The 15,536-nt window shown below is 52.1% G+C and overlaps 1 protein-coding gene across 1 annotated transcript in view; it reads right to left on the minus strand.

Moving 5' to 3' along the window:
• AJAP1 (adherens junctions associated protein 1) overlaps positions 1-14,415 on the minus strand; it is a 65,757-nt gene extending 51,342 nt beyond the window's left edge. The window contains exons 1-3 of the mRNA XM_068985745.1: positions 14,276-14,415; positions 11,807-11,944; positions 7,942-8,759 (exon numbers count right to left, since the gene is read on the minus strand). Of these exons, the coding sequence (XP_068841846.1) occupies positions 7,942-8,759; positions 11,807-11,944; positions 14,276-14,415 (1,096 nt within the window). The remainder of the gene's footprint in view (positions 1-7,941; positions 8,760-11,806; positions 11,945-14,275) is intronic.
• Positions 14,416-15,536: the final 1,121 nt, after the last annotated feature.

Here is a 15,536-nt window from a genome sequence, read left to right on the forward strand (position 1 = left end):
GGACAGAGGGACCTGAAGGGCTATAGTCCATGGGGTCGCAAAGAGTCGGGGTGACTGAGTGGCTAAACAACAACAAATAGCAGCCTTAAGTTGCTGAACCTCGTGGAAAGCACAGACCGAAGGCCTGGTGACCACAAGGCATGTCCAACCCCCAGAGGCAGCCGGAACTGGGTCTCTGGATCTGGGCGGGGGCTCTAGGGGGCCCTGGGCTTCACTGGGAACCTACCTGCTGCAGGTGAGGGCACAGCTTCTCCCCAGATGTATTCACCTGGGCCATTTCACCTTACTCACTGTAACCCAGGGCCACACCTGGGCTGGGGTGGGGGTGGGAACAGGAGGGGTGACATCTCACCCCAAATGGTGGCTCTGAAACCCCCTTCCCAGCATCTGCCTGTTGACCCTGGAGCTCGCCTGCACCTGAGAACTGCTGGGCCCACTGCTCAGCCCCTCGGCTGGCAGGCTGTTGAAGCTAGAAGCCGGCAGGCCGAAGCTCCTCAAGGCCTTCCTTTCACTGATGACAAAATGGGAGGGAAGCAACATCAAGGCTGTAGCTCCAGCTCTTGGCAGAAGGACACAGGGCTGCTCATGGTCCTGTCTCAGCTGTGAGCTAGCCCAAGGCCCTCACAGGTTTTCTCTTCCAGCAGTTCTAGAGGCAAGAAGACAGTCCTGGTGTCGGCCCTCACCCCCTCAACCACAAGGCTCCCTCTACCAGGTAGGCCACCAGGCTTCCAGGAGCACCAGGCTCCCCAGCCTCTGCCCCTGTTCACCCTCCCAACCCATCAGGACTCACCTCATTCTCCTCGATCCGCGTTTGCAGAATAACAACTGAGCTGCAGCCTACGTGGTGTTTGTGACATTCCCGCTAGTGTCCTTAACTGTCATTTACCTCTCTTGTGCCCTTCCCTGTCTGGCTTTCCCAGAGAGATTTTTAAACTCCTTGAAAAGAGGGCACTGGGATGGGTCTTCCATTTCCTGGCCCCTCTCTACCCTGAGGTGCAACATTTAATGTCAACTAAGGAATGAACGGTTTCCTGAGCAATTGATCAGAAGCTAGAAACTCTGAGACCGGTTCCCTTAACATAGTCAAATAAAAATGCTAAAAATGATGTTCTATCTAATATTTAATCACAATGCTTAGAATCATTCCCCTGTGAGCAGATGAAACCATAAATTCAATCCACCATGTATCAGATGGATCTGTGAGTGCAGTTCCCATGGAGCGGACACATGTCCTACAGGGTGTGTCTCTTGCAACCCCCAGGCCCTGAGTGGCCGGCAGCCCCAGGAACACCCTTAGAGGACACTGCTTTCCAGGGTGAGGAGGCATCAATCCAGGCCTCCTCCTGCAGCTCCCCAGGGCCTGGCGAGGACAACAGCCCAGGGGTGTGGAAGGCCCTGGTTTCCAGACAGAAAGTGCAGTATAGGCACCTGCGTTCCACAAGAATTGAAGAACCTTCCAGATTCCAAGGTGCTCTTAGAAGGAGAATGAAACCCTGAGGGAAGCAAAGAACTTAAGAAGCACTAATTGCAATACGTTGGAGCAAGAAGCATGTGAAGGGAATAAAAGGAACCCAGTGACAGTCATCTCCAGGAGAACCCGAGGTCGGCTTTAATGAGTCAGAGCTCATTTATCCACTTGGTGTGAACACAGCTTTGCTCAGCAAAAGCAAGGAAGTGCCTGGGGAGGCTGGACAGGTCCAGGAGCTGTCGGCAGACACATAGGATCCCTGCCTGTGGCCAGGACGGGTCACTGCAGAACCACAGCCAACAGGACAGGCCACACCCCATCTACCCCGGAGGGTCCAGTGAAGACCCAGAAGACCAGCCTCGTCATCTACAGACTTTAGCATGTTTAGCAAAGCTCCACATGCTCATTTGTCCTTTGATGCTCTTATACCAATTAAGCCACTCCAAACTTTTGAAGTTCATGAGTCATTTGCTTCAAATATCTTTAAAGGAAGGACACATTCATTTCCCTGGTAGCAAACACCCAGCAAGTTAATTAAAAGGGGTTCAACATTTAAACCGCCATCATGGCTTCAAACAGAAGGGGAGGACCACATCTCTGTCCCTTCCATCTGCCTCTCACTCCCTTCTCCTCCAATTCGGGCATCCAGAAACTACTCCATTGTTATACAACTTGGTCCCAAGGTCTCCCCACTCCCGGTTCAAGTCAGCTGACCATCAGGGTGAGAGAAGATGACAACAGCCCATCCCACAACAAGGACACTGAAGGCCCCTGGTGATGAGGCCAAAGCAGCCTGGAAATCACCCTTGGAAACGCATGAGTGGCTTCCAATGTAAAAATCACCAGGCAGAGCTGGGAAGACGTCTGCGCCACCGCATCACTGAGCTGCCGGGTGTCACGAATCTGTGATTGATCCAAATGGGTTCAAAGCTTGAATGACGATGGGCACCCTGGCCTCCTGGGCAGTGCCCCTTCCCAGAGCTGTGAGTGTGGGCCGGTAGGGAAAGTGTCAGCTGTATCTGTGCAGGCAGGGGGCCAGGGGCCGGCAGGCTGGGTCAAGGACTGGCAGGGCTGGGAAATCTTCACTGAGTACTAACTGTAGCCATGAATTTGAACAAACTCCAGGAGATGCTGAAGGACAGGGAAGCCTGGCGTGCTGCAAGCCAGGGTCACAAAGAGCCGGACATGACTGAGCAACTGAAACAACAACAACAACTGTAGCCAGTGCCCAGGAGATACCATAGCAGGCAAGGCAGGGACTGAAACCAGCTGGCTTCAATTCCCCACGGCTCCCTTTCCCAGGGTTAAGACTAAGGCCTGGGAAACGATTTTCCATTTTTCCCCCAGGGGGACTCTGGGATTCTACACTCGGAACATGACCAGCAAGAGGGCTGTCACGGGAGGAAGGTGCTTTGCTGTGGGGAGCCCTCCCCTCCAGCCTCGGGTGAACTGCTGACCGTCTGACACGCAGCCTCTCCCAGCACCATGTGAGGCTGGAGCTCAGTGCCTCTGTGAACCTGAGCCAGGTGATTTTCCATCCCAAGCAGCTCCAGGTAAGCATCATCTACATCTTTGCTCGAAGCACCAAGGTCAGGGATGAGAACATGGGGACCTCATCTAATGACCTCATCAAATGAACTCACCATGAGAAGAGCAAGTGGAGCAGAAAGCCAGTGATCATTCAAGAATAATAACCATCATTGTCATTACCATCACCACCAGTACCACCAGCATCACCATCTCCATCATCATGATTACCATCATCTACATCATCCCTATCATCAGCATCACCATCACATCCCAGTAGCATCATCATCACCACCATCATCACTACCACCACCATCACCCCATCACCACCATCATCACTATCACCACCACCACCATCATCCTCACCATCATCCCCACCTCTATCATCACACCACCATCATCACTATCACCACCATCACCCCATCACCACCATCACCACCATCATCACTATCACCACCACCACCATCATCCCCATCATCACCATCTATCACCAGCACCATCATTATCATTACTGTCTCTATCATCACACCACCATTGTCACCACCACTGCCATCACCCCATCACCACCATCACCACCATCATCACTATCACCACCACCACCACCACCATCACCCCATCACCACCATCACCACCATCATCACTATCACCACCACCACCATCACCATCCCCATCAACACCATCTATCACCAGCACCATCATTATCATTACTGTCTCTATCATCACACCACCATCGTCACCATCATCACTATCGCCACCACCATCACCATCATCCCCATCATCACCATCTATCACCAGCACCATCATTATCATTACTGTCTCTATCATCACACCACCATCGTCACTATCACCACCATCATCCCCATCATCACCATCACCACCATCATCACTATCACCACCACCACCACTGCCATCACCCCATCACCACCATCACCACCATCATCACTATCACCACCACCACCATCACCATCATCCCCATCATCACCATCACCACCATCATCACTATCGCCACCACCACCATCACCATCCCCATCATCACCATCTATCACCAGCACCATCATTATCATTACTGTCTCTATCATCACACCACCATCATCACTATCGCCACCACCATCACCATCATCCCCATCATCACCATCATCACTATCACCACCACCACCATCCTCACCATCATCCTCACCTCTATCATCACACCACCATCGTCACTACCACCACCATCACCCCATCACCACCATCACCACCATCATCACTATCACCACCACCACCATCACCATCATCCCCATCATCACCATCTATCACCAGCACCATTATCATCATTACTGTCTCTATCATCATCACCACCATCGTCACTACCACCATCATCATTATCACATTAACAGCAGCAAACACATCCTAAGGAGCTGTTCTGTGACAGGCATTGTGCATGCATGTGCAGCTCCTTCAGCTGTGTCTGACTCTTTGCAACTATTTGGACTGTAGCCTGCCAGGTTCTTCTGTCCATGGGATTCTCCAGGCCAGAATACTGGAGTGGGTGGCCACTCCCTCCTCCAGGGGATCTTCCCAACCCAGGGATGGAACCCGAGTCTCCTGCTTCTCCTGCATCGCAGGCAGATCCTTAACTGCGGAGCCACCAGGGAAGCCCCGTGACAGGCACTGAGCACCTGGCACATACTGTCTCACTTAATTTCTACAACATTATGAGATGGTTTATTCTGTAATTCCCACTGATGCACAAAGAGGAGAGGCAAGTTGTCCTGGTCCAAACAACTAATACAAATGAAGCCAGGAACTGGCATCAGGCTGCATCACTCTTAACCATCACAGTAAAAGTAGGAGAGATCTCCCAACCACTTTATGGCCCTTGGACAATTCCAGTAGTGTTTCTATAAAATGTTACCTTCTGACAGATTTCACAGGGCTTCAAATCACCAGCCACCTGCCCTTTCTATGCCCAACAATGTTTGTGCTATAGAAAGAGAAGAAAACATAACATTGCCTTTCTAAACATTTATCTACAGAAAGAAAAATAAAACAACTCCTCAGGGCTTCCCTAGTGGCTTGGTGGTAAGAAATCCACCTGCCAATGAAGGAGACACAGGTTCAGTCTCAAGAAGACCCCACATACCTCAGAGCAACTAAGTCCATCCCCAGCCTTTGCTCTAGAGTCTGTGCTCCACAACAAGAGAAGCCACTACAATGAGAAGCCCATGCATCGCAATGCAGACCAGCTCCATTCTCTGCAAACAGAGAAAGCCCTCACAGTAACAAAGACCCAGCACAGCCAAAAATAAATAAATAAGGTTATTAAAAACATAACTCCCTAAGTCTGATTCCAGAGACACTTCTTTGGACAACAGAATTGACTTAGCAAATTCTTTGTATTTCTTCTTAAAGCCTTAATTCCAGACTTGGGGTGCAGTGAGTGGGCAAGCCTGGGCCTGTTTGCCCTCGACATCTGTAACTCTCTCCTTGGAGTCACTCCTGCTGGGTATAAAAACAACTGGTGAAAATGGAAGATTCTTGGTTGCCAGGCACTGCATTTTGTACTCAGGGTTGATTTACGGAGGCCTCACAGCAACCTTTTAGGAGAGATATTTTGAAGCTCTAATTATGCTGATGAAGAAAATACAGTGAAGAGGGAAGGGAACTTTCCCAGAATCATCCAGCTATGTTCAGCCGATCTGCAGCTTAGAAGCAGGTACTGCTCACTGCAGCTCACACAGGCCCGCAGACCACTGCTCTGGGATCCCCAAAGCCACCCTTGCTGGCCAAGAAGTGTGAGTAGTGGTCATACTCGAAACAGCTGGTGGGGGAGAGGGGGCTTAGGTATGTATCTGACCACTAGGGGGATTCTCAGGACCCCTGCTTGGGCTCCTGATGCTCTGGGGCTTGGGTCACTTTTGCAGGACCAGTTGAGCATGGAGGAGCCCAGTTAGGGGAATCATCTCTGCATTTTCTCTTTTCTTGCCTTGAATTCGAAGCTGAGGATGGTGGGGTGCCCCTCCTCAGCATCCAGCATCACTTCCCAGAATGAGCATTTCTCTGCATTAAAAGCAAACACACATATTTTCCCCCATTTAAATTTGTTGTGCTAAACAAATTAATCTAGCACCAGATTATATTATGAAGAATCATAAATCTTTTCCAAGATAAGCATCTGTCGAGTTGGATTAGCAATATCCAATGTACTGTGAATTAATTTGCTAAGCCTTATAATGGTGTCCCGGGCATTTAACTTTAGTAATAACAAATGTAATTTGGAAGAAATGGGAACTCGTTTTCTCATCCATGTCTATATAGTAAGTGACGTAGGCAGGGAGATGACAATAAATGAACGCACCACTAGATTCTATTATGATGATGGCTTGGGAGTTTATTGAGGTAAAAACTAATGCTTTGTAAACGGCCGCTTGGGTGCCTGGCACAGAAATGAATGGCAGGCTCTGTGTGTCTGTGGATTCCAGAAGGAGGCTATAGGAGAGATGATTGAAGCACAGTCCTGCAGACCCTCACCCATGATGCTCCCAAGCTCACGGCCTCCATCCCTCCATCCTGACCCATGGGCCCCAGCACTGAGATGGAGCTTGGCTTTGCGTCCATAGATATGTCGCTCTCTAGGGAAGAACTGCTCGGAATAAAAACTGCAGCTCTCTTGTCCAGGTGAAGGGAGGAAGTAGGTCATGGAACAAAAGCCACCCACTCCTTTCCAACTAATGACCATAGCCTGCCTGCCGGCCAGTTTGCAAAATCTAATGCAAACACGGAGTGCAAGGGACAGCATGGTAATCGGGTTGCACAGGGATCCTGAGGAGCAATTCTCTCTGTCCTCTGGGTTCTGAAGAGGACCCGTATCAGCTCCAAACCCCAAGGAAGTAGAGAGGCAAGCCAGGGGTGGGAGAGACTGAACAGTGCCCCCATCACCTTCCTGCTTATGCCCTGGAATTTGTATCCTGTATTACAAGTTAGCAAATACTGCTACTGGTCAAGAATGTGCATGGACAGTTCCAAATTAAACCTGAAAGTAGTGATGGGGTCTGGGGCCATGGCCTGTTCACAGAAGCCAAGGATGCTAGCAGTGGGTGGGAACAAATGGGTCCAGGATTCTGGGCTGCCCCTTTGCTGGCCTGAAGCCATGTATATACAAGAGGCTACTAGAGAAGGGAAGTGCTTTGGTCTGGGAGATTTCCAAGGGCGACTCCCTTTGAAGCAATTGGAGGAGTTGAGAAAGAAAAAATGACGATGCAGTAGATGTTTCAAAACCAGGAAATGCTAATTGTGTGCACGCACCTAGAATGACACAGGCAGAAGAACCAAAGCCACCTGTCTGATCTCCATCCTCCAAACACCTCTCAACCTGACTTCAGGGACAAGATACCCCAGAGCCTGAGTCAGTGTGCAATGCCTCAGCTAACACTGAAGGGAATTCCTCCTGATAACCTGGCCTCCGTCTCTCCTGCTGTTTAAGGTAATTCCTAACTCTGGGTGGGTCTGGTAGTTGCCCCTCCAGAGGGCTGCACCCTGGAAGGTTTCTGAAGATGCCACACACCCTATCTCCATCAGCAGATGTGCTCACACCTGATTCCCAGGCTGGTTCAGGAGATTAAGTTCTGGCATTTGAGAAGATGCTGCTCAATGTCTGGTGGGGTTCACAATCCCCTACAAAGTCAGGGCGGGTACATGCCCACCTCTAGGTCACTACTAGGGAGAGACCCTCTCCCTTCTTGCTTAATCTACTAGAAGAGCCTGGCCACTCCTCGTAGAGCATAACCCTTTTTTGCCAGGACGTGGACACGTGCAAGTTCATGGACACAAAGTTCCCCATCTCGCCCTCAGGTACTATGGCTTTAGGTGCTCCTGCTAGAAAACAGACAATCCCAGCATTACTTGTTAGCCACATCCTCCCAAAGCACCCCACAACGCAAATCCAACCAGAGAAGAGGTGGGCGTACCTGAGGTCTCCCCCAGAACCCGCGGGGGCTGGCTGTCTTGGCCACTGTCTCTGCTGGGACTGGTGGAAGGCTCCGTTGTGCTTACCCCAACTGGGATCCTACTCCTGGGGTCCAGGGGCTCAGTGACCCCTTGAGTCTGCAGTGTCACGGAAGTGGCCGTGGTGGCTGTGGCGGTGGTGGTGGCGGTGGCCACAGTTGTCTTCCGCGTTTGGAAGATGGAGACCGTGGTGGGGCCGTAAAAGCCCGGGAATGTGTTGGATTCCAGGGCCTCCTCCTCCCCCGTGGGCCCCCAGGCAATGAACTCCGTCTCCGTGGTGGGCCTGCTGCCCCGGAAGTCAAAGCTGTGGAAAGCGGGCCCCTGTAGGTGCCTCTTGCCCCGCCGCAGGAGGGCCTGCTGGTCCGTGGGGGCCCCGCTGGCCCCTGCAGAGGAGGGGGAGGTGGGGGAAGAGCTCAGGGAAGGGCTGGATTTGGCAGCAGCTGGGGGCTTGGCCAGCCCCGCTTTGGGCCCAAGAGTGGCCTCCTGATCCCTGGGTCTGTGTGCCCGTCGGGCCCGGGGACTCGGCATCTGTCCGTGACTGTGTCCGCGTTCCACGCGAGGCGGCCGGGGGCTCCACACAGGAGCGGGGATCCGGGCGGGCTGTCCACTCTTAAAACTCCACAAGCGAGGTGGCCGGTGGGGTGGCCGAGGCAGTAGCCGGAACTCGGGGCCCGGGCCCAGGGACTCACACGCGGGCAGATCCAGGGCGAGCTGAAACATGGCTATAAGGATCCAAGCATGGCTTCCTAGGGAGCAGCCGGGCCAGCGGATGAACATGGAACTGCATGGGAAAGAGAGAGGAGGGTCAGTGGGGGCCTCCACCCGGGGGGCTCTCTCCACCCCCACTCCAGGTCGAGGAAACACTCTCCTAGTAACGAGCACTAATCCCAGCTTCCAAAGAGGAATGAAACCCTTCATTAGTCCCCTTCAAAGGCCAACTCATGTCCGCTCTGCTAGCATCGCTGAAGGACAGGCCCAGCCTCACTTGTCAGGACCCACTTCTCCTCCCAGGAGCTCTCCCATATATGGCCAGCTGATGACAAGCTGGTGTCAAAGAATCCGCTTACAGGAGGGACACTGAGTCCCCAAAGCCCCCAGAGAAATGATGACCTCAGGGGTCTTCCATCCCACTTTGGTTTGACCCAGAATAAAACAGAGGTACCAAGAGGAAACCAGGGAGGGGACAGCAGAGCCAGGAATGTGTCCACACACCGCGCCCAAGGCCCGGCACATCGCTCTGGGTCACAGAAGTCCCCACTCCAGGGTGAGTGATGCTGAGCCCACAGCTGCCAGTCCTGAGGTCTGGATGGATGGGGGTTTCAGACAGTGGGGCTTCCCATGGGGCACAGAGTCCCACACCTGCTGCTCCGGCTGGGCCCTGGGCCCTGCCACCCCCACCCCCTCCACCTCCTATTTCAGTCGGAGACGTCTATTTGAAAGCAGGCTTGTGGCCTCAAATGCCGTGATGTGTGCACAGGGAAAGCTGCTGACTTGCGGCCACCTCTGGATCTCACTCATGCGAAGAGTTGACTCATTGGAAAAGACTCTGATGCTGGGAGGGATTGGGGGCAGGAGGAGAAGGGGACGACAGAGGATGAGATGGCTGGATGGCATCACCGATTCGATGGATATGAGTTTGAGCAAACTCCAGGAGTTGGTGATGGACAGGGAGGCCTGGCGTGCTGCAATTCATGGGGTTGAAAAGAGTCGGACAGAACTGAGCGACTGGACTGAACTGAACTGAACTGAACTGGATCTCGCTCAGAAGATGTGCTGCCCGGAAGTGGAAAGTTCATCAAGGCACCAACTCCACCAAGTGCTTGCTCTGCTGACACTGACCTCCCATGCAGGTGCACTGCAAACCCTGCGTCAGCGTGGGGAGGCTGGAGAGGGCACACCCCTCAGCCAGGGCACAGGGCTGAGCATGCGCTGGGCCTGGGCAGGATGGAGCCAGGTCAGGATGCAGCCACACACAGGGCAGGGGAACCCGGCCCCCGGGTCCTCCCACCTGCTTAGTTAGGTAACTGAGGGCCGGGGACAGGTGCCCTTCAAAATCAGAGCTCAGCACCAACGTCAAATCTGAAAATTGACACAAAGCCAGAATTTAGGGATGGTGATGGGCAGGGGTGGGTGTGTGTGTTCAGTGAGCTGAGCTGCCAACCCAAACGCTGCTCGGAACCAGGCCTGTGGAAGCGGAGTTCGACAGCATTTCTTAGCCAGGCTGTGATATGACTTTAAAAGTGACTAATTCAGCCCCTGAGTGAGTATGAGGCTGTCCATGTGCCTGGGGCTGACCTATGCTCGCCAGCACCCAGGAAGGTGCTGTGCCCCTGGACATCCGTGTGTTGAAATAAACAAACTTGTATTAATGAGTGCTAATTGCCAAAAAGGACAGATTCCAGAATAATAAGGCCTTGGTTTTTTAATCAGAACAAGAAAGTGCTTGGCTGCAGAAATTAGGAACTGCTCATTATGCTAATGTTTCCGCATCAAGAGGCTGCCGGTGTGCAATTTCTGTGCATGGCCAGCCCAGGGCAGTGCAGGGACCAGGCCAGCTTCACACAGAGATTCAGGTCAGTGAGGGGTCCCCCAGGCACACACCGAAGGCAGCTGCTCTGTGGACCCTTGAGGTTTAGAAGCCCCCAGCGAAGTCCAGCCCCCAGGGAAGTGAGACACTGCTTCCAGCAGGTGTGATCTCAGCTTGGAGGATGCCACTGGCCACCCCCAGGCATCCACAAGGCAGTGCTGAGCACCCTCAGCCTCACAGACACCCCCAGGCCTTATAAGGTATCACTGGGTTTCACCAGGCTTTACCAGGAACCCCCATGCCTCATCTTGTAACCTGTCTTCACTGGGCACCACCAAGTGCCACCACCTTACCAGGTGTCACTAGGCCTCACCAGATCCCATCAGGCACCCCGAGACTCCACCAGGTACTACCGGGAGCCCCCAGGTCTCAGCAGGTCTCACCAGGCTACACCAGGTACAATCAGGTCCTGTTAGGTACCACCAGGCCTCAGTAGGTGCCACCAGGTACCACTAGGCCTTGTCTTGTAACCTTAGGCTTCACCAGGTACCACCAAGTACCACCACCTCACCAGGTCTCACAGTACCCCACCAGTCACCAATAGGCCCCTCCAGGTATGACCAGGAACCCTCGGGCCTCCCCAGGTACCTGCATACCCAGGCCTGTCCAGGCACCCCCAGGTACCACAGTCACATCGGGCCTCACCAGGCTGAATGAAGAGCAGCTATATACAAACCCACTTGCCACCTCTACCTGGAGAAGTATCACCCCAGGAAATTAAAACAGCAGCCCCTGAGCCTGTGCCTGCCTGCCCGGCATAACTTCACACGCAGGATATTTCTGCCATTTTCCACCAATCATGAGCTGTAATTGGTTACCATGGAAACCCTCTTTTCCATGCCACCCAGCTGTTATGTAGAAAAGCCAGGCCATCACAATGGCAGGGAGAGCTGGATGTATTTTTCCTCTTCCAGTCCAGTCTCTTTCTTTTTGAACTGGTGGACTTGTTCACAGGGAAAACAGGAGGCCAGGTGAACAGGTCAGGAGAGAGACTCCACCCACCCTACCCCCCAACCCCCAGCAGCCAGGAAATGCAGGGCTCAGGGTGGGGACAGAGCAAGCCCCTCAAACAAGGAGGTCAGCGGCTGATCCTGCGGCCTCTTTACAGGGGACCCATCATCACCCATCTCTTTACAAGGGTCAAAGGCTCCAGCCCCTGCTCTATCAGCAGGCCTGCTGCCTCTACGTGAAATCTGGACCTTCCTGGACTGGTGTGGGGACACGCTGGGCTGAAGACGCACCTTGGCATGAGGGGATTCAGCCAGGTCTGCAAGGACCACGTGAGGGGCAGCAGGCCACCTCTGTCCTCGTCCCTCAGCTGGTCCTGAAACCAGTCAGGACCCCAGGAACACTCTGCTGTGACACTGCTCAGCACAGGACTGGGAAGCCCCCAACACCACACCCAGTTTATGATGAAGGGGTTCTTGGAGCACCACTCACATATCCTCTCACTCAGGAAGGCATCCACGGTGCCATCAGCCTATTCTCAAGAGGACCCCACACATCTGTGGGGGCTGGGAGCACCTGAGACTGCTGCTAACACTGCTGAGGATGCCACTAACCATCAGGGCCGGCAGGTGACACACCAAGGTCAGGTCACAGTGCAGGCAGAGGTGCGGCTAGCTCCCCCTAAACTCTGGGGCCTCCACAGACCCCTTAGAAAATACCACCACTTCACCCTCACACGGATGGCTGCGAGCAAAAAGACAGACCATTCCAAGTGTTGGCGGGGATGCAGGGTAGACAGGAAGTCTCATGCATCATTGGTGAGAATGTGAAATGGGGCAGCCATTAAACAGTTTGGAAGTTCCTCAAAGACTGAGAGTTACCACTGGACCCAGAAATTCCACTCTTGGGAGCAAAAATGTGTACCTGAATGTTCACAGTAGTATTATTTCTAACAGAGGAAAGGGGAGACAGCCTCAGTGTCCATCAGCTGATGAGTGGATAAAGAAAGGTGGCCCAGCCCTACAGTCCATAACATGGAAAGAAGTATGGGGCGGGATGAACTGGGAGATTTGGGACTGACATATACACACTACTGATTCTATGAATAAAACAGATAACTAAGGAGAACTGACCGTGTGGCACAAGGAACTCTCTTCAGTGCTCTGCTGCTGCTGCTGCTGCTAAGCCGCTTCAGTCGTGTCCGACTCTGTGCGACCCCATAGACGGCAGCCCACCAGGCTCCATCGTCCCTGGGATTCTCCAGGCAAGAACACTGGAGTGGGTTGCCATTTCCTTCTCCAATGCATGAAAAAGAAAAGTGAAAGTGAAGTCGCTCAGTCGTGTCTGACTCCTAGCGACCCCATGGACCCCATGGATTTTCCAGGGAAGAGTACTGGAGTGGGGTGCCATTGCCTTCTCCGTTCAGTGCTCTATGGTGATCTAAATGGGAAGGGAATCCAAAAAAGAGGGGACATATGTGAACACACTGCTGATCTGCTTTGCTGTAAGTAGAAAATAACACAATATTTACCAGCTGAGCTACCTGGGAACATCACTGTACAGCAACTACACTCCAATCAATTTTTTTTTTAAAGGAAGTAAGTGCTGATACACGTTACCACATGGATGGACCTTGAAGACATCACAAAGAAGTTACAAAAGGCTGCATGTTGCACGATTCTATTTACATGAAATGCCCAGAATCAATCAATCCACAGGGACAGAAAGTAGACTGGTGGTTGCCAGGAGTTGGGGGCAGGGAGGTTGGGAGTTACTATCTAAACTCTAATGATTACAGGATTTCTTTTAGGGGTGATAAGAATGTTCCAGAATTATAGTGGCAACAGTTGTACAAACTTGTGAATATATCAAAACTACTAACATCTGCACTTTAAAGGAGTGGATTTTAGGGTATGTAAGGGTGGGCTGCCATCTATGGGGTCGCACAGAGTCAGACACGACTGAAGTGACTTAGCAGCAGCAGCAGCAGCAGACTGGATCTGAAGAGGTGGTGTGTGCCAGGGTAGAGAAGACAGGCCTGGGGGGGCACTGCACTGAGGCCCAGTCCTGCTCCCAGTCATGGCAGGCAGGAGGAAAGAAAGGATGCTGGGGTCCGAGGCGGCCTTGGCAATAAACTTGCGGCTGAGACTTCAGGTTCGTCCTCATGATCCTTGCCTGAATGTCCAGCTGCCCATCTACACTCCATGGCAGACGGCTCCCCCACGGCAGCATCCCAGCCCAGACTTTCAAATGAAGAACAAACGCCCCAGTCACCTCCACTTGACTGCTGCAAAATCTGGAACTACGGCTCCATCTCACTTTACTTTCTAGTTTGCAGGCTTTTTGCTTCTCTCCCTTTTAAATTTTTATTGAGATCTTTTTTTCCCCAAGAATGGTTTAATAAGATTCAGCAAATTGAGATTCAATTCGATATCTTCTGTGTATTTTCTTCACTGAAGAAAATCACTGTCAATTAAGGGAGACAAAGACGTCTCTCCTGTTTAAGGGCGCACTTTTCTCGAGCGAGGCGTCTGCAAGGGTGCCTCCTGCAAGCAGCTGGCTTCCACTTGCTTGAGCATCGGGCCTGGACCAGAAGTTCATGCAGGAGCCCTGAGTCTGCATGGCTCAGAGGCCATACCACAATCTCCAGGATGAGACAAGACCCTAGAGGTGTCAGGTAGGTGGCCAGCCTGTCCCAGCCCTGCCAGTGACCAGCACCCTGTGTGCAATCTCAGCACCAGATGACTGAGGGAGACCCCCACCTTCCATGTCTGCTCTTGGGCTTGTCATCAGCTGGCTTGAGGGACAAGTCACGGTAGGAATAATTCTGTTTGAGGTTGGCCTGAATGTGGGCTTGTTGCATCTGCTTCACAGGCCCTGGACACGTTTGGAGCAGTGGCATGGAGGACTCCACACCTTCTAAGAAGAACCGTGCGTCTGTGATCAATAATTGACAGGGTACAACCTGAAATGACTCCAAAGATGCATGTGCGACAGACACAGATGAGCTTCCTCCAGCACAGAGCTGGCTCTGGGGGAGTCCATGTTCCTAAGTGGACACTCCCAATCCCCTGCAGACTCGAGCATCTCTTCACCTGGGACCCCTGTTCAGTCTACCTGCCCCACTTTCAGCATGACCCTGCATGCAGATGCCTCTCCATCCCACGCCACTTATTGGTTTGTTTGTTTAAATAAGCTTTCTAGAGCAGTTTTATCTTTTTTAAATTTAAAAAACCTTTATTTTGTATTCAAGAATAGCCAATTAACAACATTGTGATAGCTTCAGGTGAACAGCAAATGGACTTAGCCATACATATACATGTATCCATTCTCCCCAAAACTCCCCTTCCATCCAGGCTGCAACATAACACATAGCAGAGTTTCCTGTTCTATACAGTAGGTCCTTGTTGACTACACATTTTAAACATAGCAGTGTGCACATGTCCATCCCAAATTCCCTAATTACCCCTCCCCATTCCCCCCCCGTCCATCCCCCTCCCTGAACCATAAGTTCCTTCTCCAAGTCTCCGACTCTGTTTCTATTTTGTAAACAAGTTCATCTGCATCATTTCAGATTCCACATAAAAGGGAAGTCATGTATTTCTCCTTCTCTGACTTACTTCACTCACAATGACACTCTCCAGGTCCATCCATGTTGCTGCAAGCGGCATTATTTCCTTCTTTTCATGGCTGAGCAGCATTCCATTGTGTATATGGACCACATCGTCTTTATCCATTCCTGTCGATGGACGGTTAGGTTGCTCCCGTGTCTTGGCCATCGTAAACAGTGCTGCAATGAACACTGGTGTGCGTGTATCCTTTTGGATCATGTTTTCCTCTGGTATACACCCAGGAATGGGATTGCAGGGTCATATGGTAGCTTTTGGACTTTCCTCATGGCTTAGATGGTAAACTGTCTGTCTACAATGCGAGAGACCTGGGTTCAGTCCCTGGGTTGGGAAGATTCCCTGGAGAAGGAAATGGCAACCCACTCCAGTACTCTTGCCTTGAAAATCCCATGGA

The sequence above is a fragment of the Capricornis sumatraensis genome, chromosome 14 (genome assembly GCF_032405125.1).
Source record: "Capricornis sumatraensis isolate serow.1 chromosome 14, serow.2, whole genome shotgun sequence".
Taxonomy (NCBI): Eukaryota; Metazoa; Chordata; class Mammalia; order Artiodactyla; family Bovidae; genus Capricornis; species Capricornis sumatraensis.